This window comes from Schistocerca gregaria, chromosome 5, assembly GCF_023897955.1.
Source record: "Schistocerca gregaria isolate iqSchGreg1 chromosome 5, iqSchGreg1.2, whole genome shotgun sequence".
Lineage (NCBI taxonomy): Eukaryota > Metazoa > Arthropoda > Insecta > Orthoptera > Acrididae > Schistocerca > Schistocerca gregaria.
In genome coordinates, this window is record NC_064924.1 from 635,698,898 (window position 1) to 635,716,953 (window position 18,056).

At 36.9% G+C, this 18,056-nt stretch overlaps 1 protein-coding gene across 5 annotated transcripts in view; it reads left to right on the forward strand.

Moving 5' to 3' along the window:
- Window positions 1-15,294, forward strand: part of LOC126272274 (protein madd-4-like) — a 2,033,115-nt gene extending 2,017,821 nt beyond the window's left edge. For 3 of the 5 annotated variants that reach the window (XM_049975021.1, XM_049975022.1, XM_049975023.1), the window contains one exon: window positions 10,944-15,294. In XM_049975021.1, the coding sequence (XP_049830978.1) occupies window positions 10,944-11,056 (113 nt within the window). In that variant the 3' untranslated portion in view covers window positions 11,057-15,294. The remainder of the gene's footprint in view (window positions 1-10,943) is intronic. The other 2 variants (XM_049975019.1, XM_049975020.1) reach the window with 1 other exon arrangement.
- Window positions 15,295-18,056: the final 2,762 nt, after the last annotated feature.

Sequence of the window (18,056 nt, forward strand, 5' to 3'; positions counted from 1 at the left end):
TAAAAACACACGCTCTGACTGCAGAATATTTGAGAGGATATGCACACACAACTTCCCATAGTTCTTTGATTGTATTTTTCAGCCTCAGACCACACAAATAGCATCATTGAAGGTTTTGTCTCTGCAATAGGTAATAATCAAATTATTTGAATACATTACATAGTCACTCATCAACTGAATGGGCCAGAATGCAAAGTAACTCATCAACTAAACAGGCTAGGATAGGCACTCATAATATAAAATTTCATTGGAAGTTGGTCACTTTTGTCACCTTAGGCAATATGCATAGCCTACTCAGTCAGTGTATGCTGTTTTTTGGCCTTAAAACTGCAATTATGTGCCTGATAGCAGTGAGATGTATGTAGAGTGTAAGGGCCCTTTTCTTATACTTAAACATTGGCAGAATTACTTCAAATGCAAAGTTTTGGGTTAGGCTTTACCGTGACTGTTATTGACATTAAATGAAACAACAAGTTTACCGTTACCAGTCACTGTTCATTTATATCCATGACATGTTTCAAAGGTTTAAACCTCCATCATCAGATGGTTTTACATTTGTTGTTATGACATTAGTGCATGTGTTGTGTTACGGTTTTTTGGAGGAACTTGTGACTCTGTCTGGTGGAGAAACAATACACTATTTCAGAACATGGTTTTGGATTTCTTTTGACAAAAAACTAAATTTATACCTAACGGTAAAAGTAAAATAAGTAAAATAGAATTTCTTTCTTTCTTGAGGCTGTTGTCCCACTTCAAAGTGGGTTCAGTCATGTTACTATTGATATGGCAGCATTAGTTGCAGAGGGTGGCTGGATGCCCTTTCTGCCGCCACCCCAAACCCCCTGGGATGGAGTTAGTGTACCCCACCTGTCTGCATCTAGTGTAAGCCATGGAATAGTGCGAACGTTTTCAAATGTCTGCGAGACATGTAACTGAGGCAGAACATGGGGACCAGCCCGGTATTCACATAGTGGGATGTGAAAAACCGCTTAAAAACCACATCCTGGCTGGGCAGCATACCAGCCCTTGTTGTTAATCTGCCAGGTGGATTTGATATGGGCCGGCACACCTACCAGAGTCCAAGAAGCAGCGCATTAGTGCTCTCGGCTACCCTGGCGGGTCAAAATAAGTAAAATAGAGTACCTACCTATTTTACTTATTTTATTTTTGCCATTACATATACGATTAGTTTTTTGTCAGAATAAACCCAAAACCATGTTCTGAAATTGTGTTTAATTTCTCCACTAGACAGTGCCACAAGTTCCTCCAAAATTCATAACACAATACACACACAAATGTCATACTAAAAAATGTAAATCTGCCTGATGATGGAGGTTTAAATCTTTGAAACACGTTGTGGAGATAAACAAACAGTGGTTGGTAACATTAAACCTGTTGTTTCATTTAATTTGCGGATTTAACAAAGTTGAATGAATGCAGTGACAGCTGCAGATTGTTATTGAAAGTATATAAGTTGTTGTTTTGATTCAGTAGTCAATTAACTATGAATAAAAGAAAACAACAATGACTTAAAAAATTATGGCTCCCACCAGTTGCAAAGTATTTTAATTGTTTGTACCTAAAAGGATCTACAGATACTCATCAGGAGCTACACCTAGTTTATAAGTGTACAGTAATGAGTGAAGGAAAAATTGAAAAATGGTGCCAAAGACTTTAAAAGTGGCCATAAAAATATGTGAGATGGAGAGGTCAGTGGTAGACCTATTATTCAGATCTTTGAAATTGTACAGCAAGTGGACCAAGAAGTGTAATCTGAACAATGATTGGCAGTCATTGCTCTGGCTGATGAATCCTTTCATGTTGGATCACCACGATTTACACCATTTTGCAGCACAGCTTGGATACTAGTTGCAAAATAAGTAGTGTACAACATTGGTATGACTATCAACCAATACAAAGAGAAAAGTATGTTAAATGCATGTGTGTTTTGGATCATTATTGACAAGATGGAAATGATTTTTTCCTTTGAATTGTTAAGAGTAATGAGATAATCATAAAAATTGTCAGTGCAATTCAACTTCTCAAAACCACCACTGTCAGCTGCCTCAATGCCCAAACAGAAAATGCTTGTCTGTGCAGAGAGGTTGAAGAAGCTAATGTGATGTTACAAAAAGTGCTTCAGTGTGAATGGTTATTACATGGAAAAATGAAGTAGTTCAGTGGGAAACTAAACCTGTCAGTAAAAGCTTTTTTATAATTCTCTCTCTCTCTCTCTCTCTCTCTCTCTCTCTCTCTCTCTCTCTCTCTCTCTCTCTCTCTGTCCAATTTTGAAAAGAGAGTGAAAGTGGTGGTAATGGTGATGGAAGTGGAAGAAACAGTAACAGCAGTGGTATTATTTTATTACAGTAGTAGTAGTAGTTGCTGTTGTTGTTGTTGGTAAATGTATAGTTTAATTTGTTTGTCTTTAGAGCCTTATAAGATAACTAGGAATACACGAGCTTGCATTACAAAATTGGTTTTATGTGGATATACATACCTACACACAAGTAAACATACTACCTACAGAAACAAAAACACCAGATATTTACTTTAATATATATGCTCCCTGTAATGGAAATTAGTTACATGTATTATACATGTTCTAATTACTTGCAAATAATATGTAGTACCCTATCATATTTACACTATTGTCAGTGCAATAGTAGGGAAACCAGTAATGTTTGGAGATGAAATTTGTCGGTGATCATTATCTTACTATATAGCCATTTCATCTGTTAGATGAATGACAAAATAATACCTGCTCTTGAACTGTTTATTATAGTACTAAAATATTTTTCCTTTTTTGTTGTTTCTATTGCAGCTTGATTTCTCCATAATCCTTGAGAACAAAAAAAAATCTTATAACTCAAGTAAAGAAATGTATAATTTTAGCTACAAGAAAAAAGGATAGTAACTATTATCTTTCATCCAAATAATGCCTTTGACAAAGCATAGCAATGGCATTGGGATATTTTCAAAGAAACAATTTTTCCTCATCCTTGTAACAGGTGGGTCCATCTCACATTGGGGCCTGAATGACCTCCCCCTTCTTTCTAATCCTCTACAAACTAATCTCCGTTCCTCTCTGATAAAGAAAGTATCAGTTACAAAAGCTAGGGTAGCCTTTTTTAATATATCATAATACACTATCATTTGTGAGAAGTGCAACAGCAGGAAGAATACACATGACTGAAACATCCTTCATAGCACACTGTAGTTACATGACAGTTTAGAAAATGATAATAGTTTCAAAACTGTGCATGGACTCTGAGAGTTCAGTATTGTGCTTAGTCCTAGCTTGCTACAGTTGAAGTATATAAATTTTACAGTGTGGAATGTAAACTGACCTTATATGTCTCTAGGAAGTTTTCCACCATATCGTTTGCATATGAGACCACAGAGCATCAAAACTAACAACCATGACCCAGACATGTTAGGTGACTGACATTATTATCAAGTGAATCTGTAGGCCATGTAAGCAGTGCTACTTGTCACTCTTTAACAAAGGCTTGGACATTCATTCCTAGATGTGATGGTGAATTTTTGTACTGAAATATGGAGTTGCCTAAAGAAAGAGAAGTACTACAGGCTCTTATACTGCCGTGATGTAGTAGCTGCTGTTGTGGTTACTCTCAATACATAGGAGTTGAAATTGAATGTAGCACCCCATGGCACCCCAAAAAAATCACACTTGGTGTTTGTCTGCTGTGCTGCTCAACAATGTGGGCTCCCAGATTGTAGCAATAAGTTGCAGTGGCACTCATTTGAAAACACCAAATTTTTGCCCTACAGAATGACAATAATGGTATTCACATAATCATTGTCTGAGGAATTACTAATCTGTGAACACTGGAAGCTAATGCAATTGCATGAATGCCACCAGCCCACTCAATGTAGACTGCATCAGACCACTAATGCAGATATGCACATACTACTGCAGTTATTTGTCAAATAAACACTTTTGACGAGGCCTTTTGTGACATTGCTGATAAGGTGGCAGTTATCTCATGTAATGGTAACAATATGTGGTCCAGTAACTACTTGTCACTGTGTATCATCCTCTTCTACCTACTGATTCCACACATACATCACTGTTATAGAGACAAATCCTGCATGAACCAAAATGTCATACAATGACATTTCTACTTCCCAGAGACCAATAATTTGTTTCACTTGAGCTCACTCATACTAATACTATACCCTTTTGTACTGAATGGCTCTTTACTGACTTAGCTTGGTGTAACAATGTCCTTTTTAGATACACAAGAGAGAACATAGCTAGTCCTTCATATATTCCTGATATCTCTGCAATACTGTTGATACATTCTTTTACACATTCTTCACATCTGAATTCATTCAAAACATTCTTTTTGGCTGTTGAAATTTTTACACATATAATAATATGTTGTTGTCTATTACGTGTGAATGTACAGTGCAGATCAGGGACTAGTGTTACTTGTAACTTGTTCAGTAGTGAAAATGTCTCATCCCTAGACAAAAAATAGACAAATTGTCCCAAATTTGCAGGGTCAAAATTATGTGGATGGTAGGGGAACTAAACTGAGTCCTTTGATGTAGGAAACAAATAATAATAAATGAAAATCAAGTTTTATCAGAAAGAAACAATTTATACCTTGTAGCTGCAACATTAGCTTGTAGCAGTTGCTCAAAAAGACAACCAAAATTCAGCACAACAATTTTGCACTAGATTATTCATTGACATAACTAAGCTGTTGTTTGTGATATGCCTGTAACTGCTGTTTCATCGTATTCTCCACTCCGTGTTCTTCGAAGTATGCATTTCAAGGATGAGTTGATGGGCACTTATTGATGAATCTTATCCCGTATAATCCAATACTTTTTCATCAAATTACACTGTGCAAACAATTACTTTAAAATGACCTGAAACATTTCTCTATACCTTGTACAACCTGGTTTCTTTCCCACACTGAAACATTTTATACTTAGAAGTGAAACATTTTCTTGTACCTTCAGTTGGCTCTCCAGACTTTACACTCCGCTACACTATATGTTAATTGCATACCAGCAACTACTTGTCTCCAATAATAATCCATCTTTGCCTGCCAGTCATGAACTGTAAAATATCATTAACCACAATGTAGGCACATCACAGATGGCAGTGTTTTATTTTTCAAGGTAGTGTCTCTAATGTCATCAGTCTTTTAACTGGTTTGATGCAGCTCACCATGAACTTCTTTCCTGCGCTGGCCTCTTTGAGTAGCACTTTCGACCCCATATCGTCAATTGTTTGTTGGAGGTATTCCAATCTCTGTCTTCCCCTATAGTTCTTACACTCTAGAGCTCCGTATAGTACCATGGAAATTACTCCCTGATGTCCCAACATATGTCCTATCACCCTATCCCATCTTCTTGTCAGTGTTTTGCATATGTTTCTTTCTTCACCAGTTATTAGGAGACCCACATCATTCCTTGTCTTATCAGTTCAGCTAACTCTCAACCTTCTTCTGTAACACCATATCTCAAATGCTTTCGTTATGTTGTGTTTTAGTTTTCCTGCAGTCTGTAATTTGCTACCATACAATGCTGTGTTTGAAATGTGCATTTTCAGAAATTTCTTCCTCAAATTTTATTCACTATGAAACATAAACAGTTTACAAACATTAACTTCACATTGTAGCATGCCATCAGTTTCTAGCAACATTTGTTGAAGTGATTTATATTTGACACTGTTTGGCTTTCTTAAATTGGAAAGGTGGCAGACACAAATTTGAAATAAAATGTTTACTTATCTGCCTCATCAACAACTTCATGTTGTTGTGGTCTTCAGTCCTGAGACTGGTTTGATGCAGCTCACCATGCTACTCTGTCCTGTGCAAGCTGCTTCATCTCCCAGTACCTACTACAACCTACATCCTTCTGAATCTGCTTAGTGTATTCATCTCTTGGTCTCCCTCTACGATTTTTACCCTTCACGCTGCCCTCCAATGCTAAATTTGTGATCCCTCGATGCCTCAAAACATGTCCTACCAACCAATCCCTTCTTCTAGTCAAGTTGTGCCCCAAACTTCTCTTCTCCCCAGTCCTATTCAATACCTCCTCATTAGTTACGTGATCTATCCACCTAATCTTCAACATTCTTCTGTAGCACCACATTTCGAAAGCTTCTATTCTCTTCTTGTACAAACTATTTATCGTCCATGTTTCACTTCCATACATGGCTACACTCCATACAAATACTTTCAGAAACGACTTCCTGACACTTAAATATATACTCGATGTTAACAAATTTCTCTTCTTCAGAAACACTTTCCTTGCCATTGCCAGTCTACATTTTATATCCTCTCTACTTCAACCATCATCAGTTATTTTGTTCCCCAAATAGCAAAACTCCTTTACTACTTTAAGTGTCTCGTTTCCTAATCTAATTCCCTCAGCATCACCCAATATAATTTGACTACATTCCATTATCCTTGTTTTGCTATTGTTGATGTTCATCTTATATCATCCTTTCAAGACACTGTCCATTCCGTTCAACTGCTCTTCCAGGTCATTTGCTGTCTCTGACAGAAAGACGTCATCGACGAACCTTAAAGTTTTTACTTCTTCTCCATGAATTTTAATACCTACTCCGAATTTTTGTTTTGTTTCCTTTACTGCTTGCTCAATATACAGATTGAATAACATCGGGGAGAGGCTACAACCCTGTCTCACTCCTTTCCCAACCACTGCTTCCCTTTCATGCCCCTCGACTCTTATGACTGCCATCTTGTTTCTGTACAAATTGTAAATAGCCTTTCGCTCCCTGTATTTTACCCCTGCCACCTTCAGAATTTGAAAGAGAGTATTCCAGTCAAAATTGTCAAAAGCTTTCTCTAACTCTACAAATGCTAGAAACGTAGGTTTGCCTTTCCTTAATCTTTCTTCTAAGATAAGTCGTAATGTCAGTATTGCCTCACGTGTTCCAACATTTCTACGGAATCCAGACTGATCCTCCCCGAGGTACGCATCTACCAGTTTTTCCATTCGCCTGTAAAGAATTCGCGTTAGTATTTTGCAGCTGTGACTTATTAAACTGATAGTTCGGTAATTTTCACATCTGTCAGCACCTGCTTTCTTTGAGATTGGAATTATTATATTCTTCTTGAAGTCTGAGGGAATTTCGCCTGTCTCATACATCTTGCTCACCAGCTGGTAGAGTTTTGTCATGACTGGCTCTTCTCCCAAGGCCGTCAGTAGTTCTAACGGAATGTTGTCTACTCCCGGGGCCTTGTTTCGACTCAGGTTTTTCAGTGCTCTGGCAAACTCTTTGCGCAGTATCTTATCTCCCATTTCATCTTCATCTACATCCTGTTCCATTTCCATAATATTTTCCTCAAGTACATCGCCCTTGTGTAAACCCTCTATATACTCCTTCCACCTTTCTGCCTTCCTTTCTTTGCTTAGAACTGAGTTGTCATCTGAGCTCTTGATATTCATACAAGTGGTTCTCTTCTCTCCAAAGGTCACTCTAATTTTCCTGTAGGCAGTATCTATCGTACCCCTAGTGAGATAAGCTTCTACATCCTTACATTTGTCCTCTAGCCATCCCTGCTTAGCGATTTTGCACTTCCTGTCGATCTCATTTTTGAGACGTTTGTATTCCTTTTTCCCTGCTTCATTTACTGCATTTTTATATTTTCTCCTTTCATCAATTAAATTCAATATTTCTTCTGTTACCCAAGGATTTCTAGCAGTCCTCGTCTTTTTACCTACTTTATCCTCTGCTGCCTTCACTACTACATCCCTCAGAGCTACCCATTCTTCTTCTACTGTGTTTCTTTCCCCCATTCCTGTCAATTGTTTCCTTATGCTGTCCTGAAACTCTGTACAACCTCTGGTTCTTTCAGCTTATCCCGATCCCATGTCCTTAAGTTCCCACCTTTTTGCAATTTCTTCAGTTTAAATCTACAGGTCATAACCAATAGATTGTGGTCAGAGTTCACATCTGCCCCTGGAAATGTCCTACAATTTAAAATCTGATTCCTAAATCTCTGTCTTACCATTATATAATCTATCTGATACCTTTCAGTATCTCCAGGATTCTTCCATGTATACAACCTTCTTTTATGATTCTTGATCCAAGTGTTGGCTATGATTAAGTTATACTCTGTGCAAAATTCTACCAGATGGCTTCCCTTTTCATTTCTTAGCCCCAATCCATATTTACCCACTATGTCTCCTTCTCTCCCCTTTTCTACTGACAAATTCCAGTCACCCATGACTATTAAATTTTCGTCTCCCTTCACTACCTGAATAATTTCTTTTATCTCATCTTACATTTCATCAATTTCTTCATCATCTGCAGAGCTAGTTGGCATATAAACTTGTACTACTGTAGTAGGCATGGGCTTTGTGTCAATGTTGGCCACAACAATGCATTCACTATGCTGTTTGTAGTAGCTTACCCACATTCCTATTTTCCTATTCATTATTAAACCTACTCCTGCATTACCCCTATTTGATTTTGTATATATAATCCTGTATTCACCTGACCAAAAGTCTTGTTCCTCCTGTCACTGATCTTCACTAATTTCCACTATATCTAACTTTAACCTATCCTTTTCCCTTTTTAAATTTTCTAACCTACCTGCCCGATTAAGGGATCTGACATTCCACACTCTGATCCGTAGAATGCCAGTTTTCTTTCTCCTGATAATGATGTCCTCTTGAGTAGTCCCCGCCTGGAGATCCTAATGGGGGACTATTTTACCTCCGGAATATTTTACCCAAGAGGACGCCATCATCATTTAATCGTACAGTAAAGCTGCATTCCCTCAGGAATAATTACGGCTGTAGTTTCCCCTTGCTTTCAGCCATTTGCAGTACCAGCACAGCAAGGCCGTTTTGATTAATGTTGCAAGGCCAGATCAGTCAATCATCCAGACAGTTGCCCCTGCAACTACCGAACTTCATAGTCTTTTCTAAATTCCTCTGTCCTCAGTCTCAAGTGTTAGAAGGATTCAGGCATATGTAGATAGTAGGCTCAAAGATTATATAGAAAATCAGAGTTCAAATTGTAAGCATCTTACATTTATTAAATTTGCCAGTACAACTTTCGTTACTTACAAAAACTTTTATAAACAAATATCTTATTACTGTTACCAAACAATATCACCCACAAGGTCTCACTAAACTGCATATGGCAAGAGCTCTCTCAAAGATCTTCTCACAACAATATCTCTCTTAGAACAAGCTTATATAGTAATGTGCATAGCATTGATGACCCCAAAATAAGAAAAGCAATAAAAAATAGGAATTTTTACAGTTTTTATAATCGAATTGTTCTAGCACACTTATAATTGTTTTTTATTTTTAAATTAGGATTCCACAACTCTTCTTCAGGTAAGTAGTTTGACCAGTACTGACAGCATATTTGCACGTGCACGTACAGGTAATTTATTTTCAATAAAAATGTGAAAAATTAAAATTGGTATTAGTTACTGTTTTAATCATGCTAAAATGATGCACACATCTTAGAAACAAAAACTAAGTGTGTTCAGATAAATCTGCCAAAATTATACATCCACTACACAGTATTGAAACATATATGAAATATTCATTACCTTGTCACTTGAAAATTATATTGTTCCGTACTGCATGTCTTGAGTATCTACATTGAACTTTACAACATCCTCAACAACATTACAACAGACATTGTTTACTGCCTGAAGTTTTCATTTTCTATCATTGGTTTCTTTTGTCAAAATACTAATGTGTGCAATCTTGAAATGAGAGTTTTGGGCATTCTGTATAATATTTTCACCTGCTTACCAGATTTTTCAGCAACAGCGATCTTTTTTATTTCAATCTGCATTCATAACTTTCATCATCGCCCAACATCTTTAACTCACAAGGAGGGCAGGGATGGTAAAATACTTTTATGGCAGCACACACTGCTACTCTGGTACCAAGCACTGTGGGTTTTGAATCCATGCCAGACGGCATGGAACTCAATAACCACAAGACGTCTCTGCAGCAGTTGTGCCGTAAGCCGTGGTTGCGCGCACTCCTGGCCCCGAGTCTAACGTGAGGATGCCATAGTGGAGCATGTCATCCCAGCAGCCAATAGTGACATACCCTCTCATGTATTTGGGTGGCTGCCTCTCACTCAGCAAGGCAGTCTGGTGTTTGCATTGAGCCGGTTGATATCTCGCTTACAGACATTGTGTTTACATTGCGTGTGCTTACTTCCCATTTACGAGTGGATGTTGGTTGATTTCATGAGGTTATTTCTCATGACCCCATTGCTTAATACTTTGTTGTTGACCTTGGTCTCTTGCTCGATTGTCTGTCGTCATACTTGTCCTTCTATTCCCTTTTGTCCATCTTGTTTGTTCACGGGCTGCTCCTGTTCGGCCCTGCCGCATTTTCATTAGCGGCAATCCTGCGGCCGTTCCTGTTGCTGTTCCATCAGCTACTTTCTGCATAAAAGAAAGCTCAAAATGTAGATAGTGGAGGCTATTTTTGTGCCTGTAAGTTGAATTGCCTCAGAAAATTATTCCATCTTATACCAATGTATATAAGCATACAAAATAAACTAATTTTCTAATGTTTTCATCACCAAAATCACAATTACACCTAGAGCAAATGTTGCTGAATGAAAGAACTTGGGAAGAGCTAGTATATGTGATTGCTAGTTCAAATTCAGATCAAAATGCACACACTGGGTTTTTTAACAATCAGTTTTACATATTTCCTTTCCCCTACACTGTACTGTTATTGACGGTGACACATTGTGCCTTGCATAGATTTAACAGAATTGCTGTATGTTACCCAAAGATAAATGTTACTCCATTTACCAAGAATATCTGAATATTTCATTTATTGCTCTTTCTCTTGTACCATGTTATATAACTTAATCTGTCTCTTTTTCAAGTTATTGTGACATTAAGATTTAACAAGTTTCTATTCTCTCTTTACAGTGTTAGAATGCAAGGATCAGTCAAAATACTGTCAGATAGTGAGAACCATGAAAGTGTGTGGTATGTACCAATACCAGTATCAGTGTTGTCAGTCCTGCCGCAGTAAAGGTTAATCTGGCAGATTCAGTCAGCTGTTTCTGCAAGAAGAGGGAAAATATCTGTGTATCACTAAAGTTAAATAAAAGCAAGATACAGACTGCATACTACACAGTGATGATATTCCTCTTTGAAAGATGTAAATATTCTTGGGCATTGGCTGTAGTGATGTGGTCTCAGAATTCTGTGTGTGATTTTTTTTAACAGTGTGCTAATGTTCTGCTTTTACCTTCATATGAAACACCATACTTTTGTGCTATGTTCACACCAACATGTTTACACATGGGTCCTCTGTATAAATGATCAAAACTTGTAATAATTCCATGTGAACTTCAGTCCTGGACATTGGAATATGTGCTATAGCGTGTGAAAATTTACCACAGTCCAAGTGAAAACATTTCACAAACAGTAATGACTTCACCTGAGAGTGTCTTACATTGGCAAAATCAGTGATGACAGCTAAATAAAGGAAAAGCTGGCTCTTAAACTGTTGCCAATATATTTGTTTTAATATGCCCATCTTAAATTTTCATATAGCTACACAAGTTCAAATTCTTGTTCCACATTCCAAAGAATTTATATTTATAAGTGTAAATAAAATATCAAGAAAATGCTGAGACTGTCAGATTAATGAAGATAAAACTAAATGTGTTAAGTGCAGCGGACTCTATATTTCCTATTTACATAATAAATCTGAAGTGTCTCTTCAGAAAATCGCTATTGTGCTGTGTAACTGATTTTATGCTTTGCATGAGGAAAAAACTAATCCCAGAGTAAATATGGGGCCATCATTCATTTTTGTACACCAAAGGGAAGATTAAAAATGCAGAGTTTGTTATCATAGATACTTCTGATTTAGGACATATTCCAGAATAGTCATAAGTATCTGAGTTACTGTAAATATTGATATTGGAATAATTCCTTTGATACTGTTGTAATCTTAATAAAGTTTAATTGGTCATATGTAATTTTGCAAGTAATTCAAAGAATCATTCTCAAAACATTCTGGTATCCACATCTAATTACTTGAGAAAAATTGTGGGAAGAACATAAATGCAGTGTAATTGCAACATAAATAGTTGTTGTTATGCAATATTACTGTTGATTATAGCGCAGATCAGTTTATGTACAACGTAAAATATTTTATTTCAGTTGGATCAAGAATTTTAAAAGCTAAAATTGGGTCATATTCATCTATTATTTGATTTAAACATGCAGTCTCTTTCTCTCAGTTAATTTAATTCTTTAATAATCAGTGATAGGCTTTATTTATTTGGTTGCCATTGATCAGTTTACAGTACTTTTTCATGCTGTAACTTCATGATAAACAGTAAATTCAGTTTCCTCCCTTGATGAGTTTACAGCACTACTACCAGTATATCATAGAACTCTGTTCGCAGTTTCGATTCATTTTAATGGAGATCTCCATTTATATATAAAGGCATTGGTCTAAGTGAACAGTTATGTACCAGCACAAAGGAAGAGATGCTTTTTGTGCATTTAGTACTTTGAACTGAATCAAAATTCTGTAAATCTATGCATTGATGGTCACAAATGTAACATAAAAAGGTTTCTGTTTGTGTTTCAATATTATTGCACTCATGCTAATTACTTATTATTTGAAAAATATGGATGTCAAACTCCAGTCAAAGAAAGACAGAAGAAACTTGCACTCAGTAAACCTCAACACCTGTTCCTCAGGGAATTCTACATGTGATCCTTCATTGTATGTTTGCCATATTTCTTCATTTTAACAGTTTTCATACCTAGATGTTAGAGACTGTGAATGAGAGTAATACATGGTGTGGTGCTGTAAATTACTGAACCCTTTTGCTAGAAAACTGATGTTGACGTAACATTACAAGTACCATGAATATTTTTAAAAAAATGCTAGAACAATTCCGATAAGTGTACAGTGTTTTCTGATATCAAAGCTTATTCAATAATTGAAAGATGTTTTGTTAACTGGAGTATCTAAAGTTTAAGCAGGACATGCAAGAAATAAAATTCCTGGTAGTTACACTGGGTGTGATTTTTTGCTACCCAGTTTCTTCTGAATTACTGTTTGATGTGGACAAGGGAATAATTTACTTTTGCAGAAAGATACATGCAAATCAATTCTCATTTTAAAATGTAAATGCTCCTACAGGGAAGAAAACATTTAATAAAATATGAGTCATATATAATGCATTAGTTCTTAAGAGCTAAGCAGACATAATTTCTGAATATATTATTCTGAACCACTGCACAAAATCTGCAAATGGAACCAGAAACTCCTAGGAACCACAGCACAATGGTAGCAGGAAAACATTAATATTTCATTTAAGTCACAAAAGGAATTCCACTTACTCATGAAAACTCAGTAATTTATGGTTGCAAGAAATGGTTTAATTTTTAATGCTCTTATGCTATTAAAAATATCGATAAGGATACCAGGGTGAGAATAGCTTTTCATTCATTATACATCAGGATAGTAATATAGCTAACATCATGACTGAAATGCAGACTACAACAACAACATCTCTGATATTAGTCCTGCCTGTTATATAAAAAACCACGTAATAGAACTTAATCCAAGATATTCTAGTTGAGTCTGAATCCACATGATAATGTGTGATAGGGAAACTTATATTATGGCAATGGCAATGGTGAAAAGTATATGTTTGTCCATTTTATAATTACTTGACTGAATAATAATTAACTTTTCTCCAAAACTAAGCAAAATAATCAAAAATGAAAATGTTAAAGATACGTCTGCATTCACAAAAAAAAAAAAAAAAAAACATGTGTGACATGCTCATGTGTGGCTAGAAGTAAGATTTTATTCCACTTTACCCCAATCAGTTTTATATTAAGCAATAACTACAGTATCTTGAGTATTAATTTCTTTTCATTCAACAGTGATTTACTGTGTTCAACATTATTAAGCACAGGATCTTCAATTTTTACCGTTGTCTTTCACTACATCATTCTTCTATTTCATCTATCTAATAATACCATATGGACAGTCTAAGCACTTCAACCTAGCTATGGATGAGAAGGAGAGATTTAGTGGCATTAATCAATCTGTATGTCAATCCGTAACAAATATGCAGAAGTTTCAAATAAACAAGTACTGCTCACAAAGGATATGGAATCAAATCTGTGCCCCACTCCAACATTACTTTCATTGGAATTAATATTACATTATTATGTAACTTAAATGACAAATTTGTAATGGAAATCTGTTGATGATAATATTTCCTCCAAAGAACTATCTTCATTATGTCAGTTCTAGGGATAAAATCTTACTAGACTCTGATCTGCTCCAGAATTTCTGAACATTTTTATAGTCTGAAAAATTAACAAGTTAGAATGTTTTGTATTTGCTTTTCACAAATTATATTTGACTGTTTGTTTCTGTAACTGTGAAGATTCATCCCTAACACCGATTTCAAAGAGGCCAGTAGTCAGCCATGTGAAATAGTGTCTTGCTGCAACCTAGTGTACATGATCAAATGAAAATCTGTTGTGTACAGAATATGTTTCTAAATTTAGTAACAATTTGAACAGTCTTTGCACATGCCACATGTGTACCTAATCCTTATTTTACTAACATATGATATGGAAGATGTAGGTATGGCAAATCATTAACCTTGTTTGATAAAAAGGAAAAGAAGCACTTCTTTTGTGTACTCATTCTGAAAACTTAAAACATTTAAATTCCTCACTTGACAGTCTTAAGCCATTTAAGGAAGATGGCATGACTCTTCTCTTACATTATTTATAAAAGCCTTCTTTTTATCATCTAATTTGCATCACATGTTGATTGTGGTATAGGCTACCACACCAATACCACTATGTTTTTTGTGGGATTTTCAACAAAAATAATCAATTGTTGATAATATAATGTAAATGAGTAGATAAAAAATCTACTCACCAAGCAGTGGCAGGGCAACACATGCACAAAAGGCTTTAACTTGTACAAGCTTTTGGGGCCAATGGCTCCTCCTTCTGGCAGACGAGTTGAAGGAGAAGGAAGAGGGGTGAAGGAAAAGGACTGGAGAGTTTAGGGGACTGCACCAAATGAGATTTGAAAACCTGGAGCTTAAAGGTGGAAGACAGGCTATTAAGCAAGACAGAGATTACTACTAAAACATTGTGCAGGAGTCAATAAGTGTTAAAAGCCAAGTGCATTGTTGTAACACAGGTGGGAGGGGGATGGCAAAAAATAGACAAGTCAGAAAATGAAAAATGTAGAAAACTAAAATGGAGTGAAGAAAGGAGAAGTTACTGTGAATAAATGCTGAGACTGAAGGAATAACGTAAATTAAGGCCAGGTAGGTGGCAAGAACCAAGGACGTGTTGTGGTGCTAGTTCCTACCTGCAGAGTTCTGAGAAACTGGTGTCTTGGGGGAATAATCCAGATAGTGCATGTGGTGTAATGGGCACTGAGGTTATGACTGTCACTTTGTATACCATGCTCTGCTACAGGATATATACCCTCTGCCTATTCCCTGATAACTGGGTGGTAGTCATGCTGATGTAAAAGGCCAAACAGTGTTTACATAACAGCTGGTGTATGAGATGTGCCATTTCACATGTGGACATGTGGCTCTCCCTTTGATAGTATATGTTTTGCCAGTCACAAGGCTGTAATATGTGGTGGTAAGAGGGTGCATAGGGCAAGTCTTGCAGGGGGGATGGTCACACAGGGATGAGCTGTAGGGAATGGGTGTAGAAGTAGCATGGGGTCTGACAAGAAAATTGTGGAGATTGAGAGGGCAACAAAAAGCTATTCTAGGCGATGTGGGCAAAATCTCAAACAGAATGGATCTCATTTCAGAGCATGAGTTTAGGAATTCTTGGCCTTGTTGAAGTAGCTGATTGATACATTCAAGTCCAGGATAATACTGGGTGATAAGTGGTGTGCTCCAAATTTGTTTTTTGGGGAGATCAGAAGTACAAGATCTGGATGTGATGGCCCAGAAAATATGCTTTTGAACTAGGCTGTTGGGATAATTACGTCCAGTGAAGGCTGAAGTGGAAGTCGTGGTGTATTGCTGTAAAGAGTCTGCATCCAAACAAATGTGTTTGCCTTGAAAGCCAAGGCTGCATAGGAGGGAATTTTTGATCTGGAAAGAATAGCAACTGTCAAAATGTAAGTACTGTTGTTTGTAATTATCCCAACAGCCTAGTTCAAAAGGAGATTTCCCAGGCCATCACATCCAATCCTTGTACTGCTGATCCCTCCAAAAAGCAACTTCAGAGCACACCACACCCAGTATTATCTTGGTCTTGCACGTACCAATCAGCTACTTCAACAAGTCCATGACTTCCTAAAATCATGCCCTGAAATGAGATCCATTCTGTCTGAGATTTTGCCCGCAACACCTTGAATAGCTTTTTGTTGTGCTCCCAATCTCTACAATGTCCTTGCCAGAATCCCATACTCCTTCTACACCTATTTCCCTACCCTATGGCATCTGCCCCTGTGACCCTCCGCATTGCAAAACTTTCCCTATACGCCCTCCTACCACCACTTGCTCAGCCCCGTAACTGGCAAAACATATACTATCGAAGAGAGAGCCACTGTGAAATGACACATGTTATATGCCAGCTGCTATGTAAACACTGTTTGGTCTTTTGCATTGGCATGACTACCACCCAGTTATCAGTCAGAATGAAAGGCATAGGCAGAGGGTGGATACAGACAACATTCAATATCGTTTGCAGAGCATGCTGTACAACATGACAGTCATAACCTCAGTGCCCGTTACACCACATGCACTATCTGGATTATTCCCCCAAGACACCAGTTTCTCAGAACTCTGCAGGTAGGAACTAGCACCACAACACGTCCTTGGTTCTTGCCACCTACCTGGCCTTAATTTACGTTATTCCTTCAGTCTCAGCATTTATTCACAGTAACTACTCCTTTCTTCACTCCATTTTAGTTTTCTACATTTTTCATTTTCTGACTTGTCATTTTTTGCCATCCCCCTCCCACCTCTGTTACAACAATGCACTTTGGCTTTTAACACTTATTGACTCATGCACAATGTTTTAGTAGTAATCTCTGTCTTGCATATTAGCCTGTGTTCTACCTTTAAGCTCCAGGTCTTCAAATCTCATTTAGTGCAGTCCCCAACAATCAGTATTTCCTTCTCATTCCATCCAGTAAATCTCCCTTAACCTGGGCCTCTGGATGATTTTTCTGAACTGTACCCCTTTCCCTAAACTCTCCAGTCCTTTTCCTTCACCCCTCTTTCTTCTCCTTCAACTAGTCTGCCAGAAGAAGGATCCACTGGCTCCAAAAGCTTGCAAAGGTTAAATCCTTTCTTGTGTGTGTTCCTCTGTCACCATTTGGTGAGTATAAGTTCACAGATAAGTGTGTCTTTCATCATGTACATCTATTTGTAATAAGTTTATTTTATTTTTGTATTTTGCAACTAAACATCAGATCTCATCACTTTTCAAACAGAATACACACTGTACAGGAAAGTATGGTCATTGTCTCCATTCATTGAGACATCACATTTTGTCCAACAAGCTAGGTTTTTTTGTTTTCTTTATCACAGCTGTAGCTACAAAATTGGAGTATTTTGATTAGCTTCTACAAATATTCTATAATTTCTTACCATACTGCCCAGCAGTGGGATTTCATAAAAACATGGACAATGTGCATTAAATTATTCCAGTAAGATCTTTGATCTGTTTTGTAAATTGACTGTCAAAGTAATACAGTTTTATTAATTGCAGCAACTTTTGTTTGTGATATAATTGTTTTTTCAGTGAGGAACAGGAAGCAGCCTTTAAAGTCTTAGAAAAATAAAGTTTGGAAATATGTATATATTTAGACAGTGTTTTGAGAGTTTTTGTTTCGCAAGGCAGTTCTAAACTGGTGCTGATTAGGATCTCACATGTACAGAAAATTCGGCTGTACAGTGTTTTTTAATTATAAAATTGAATCTGAGATTAAGCTTTGTTTTCTGGGGAAAGGCATGTAAATTACCTGCATCAGTACTCTTAGCAAAA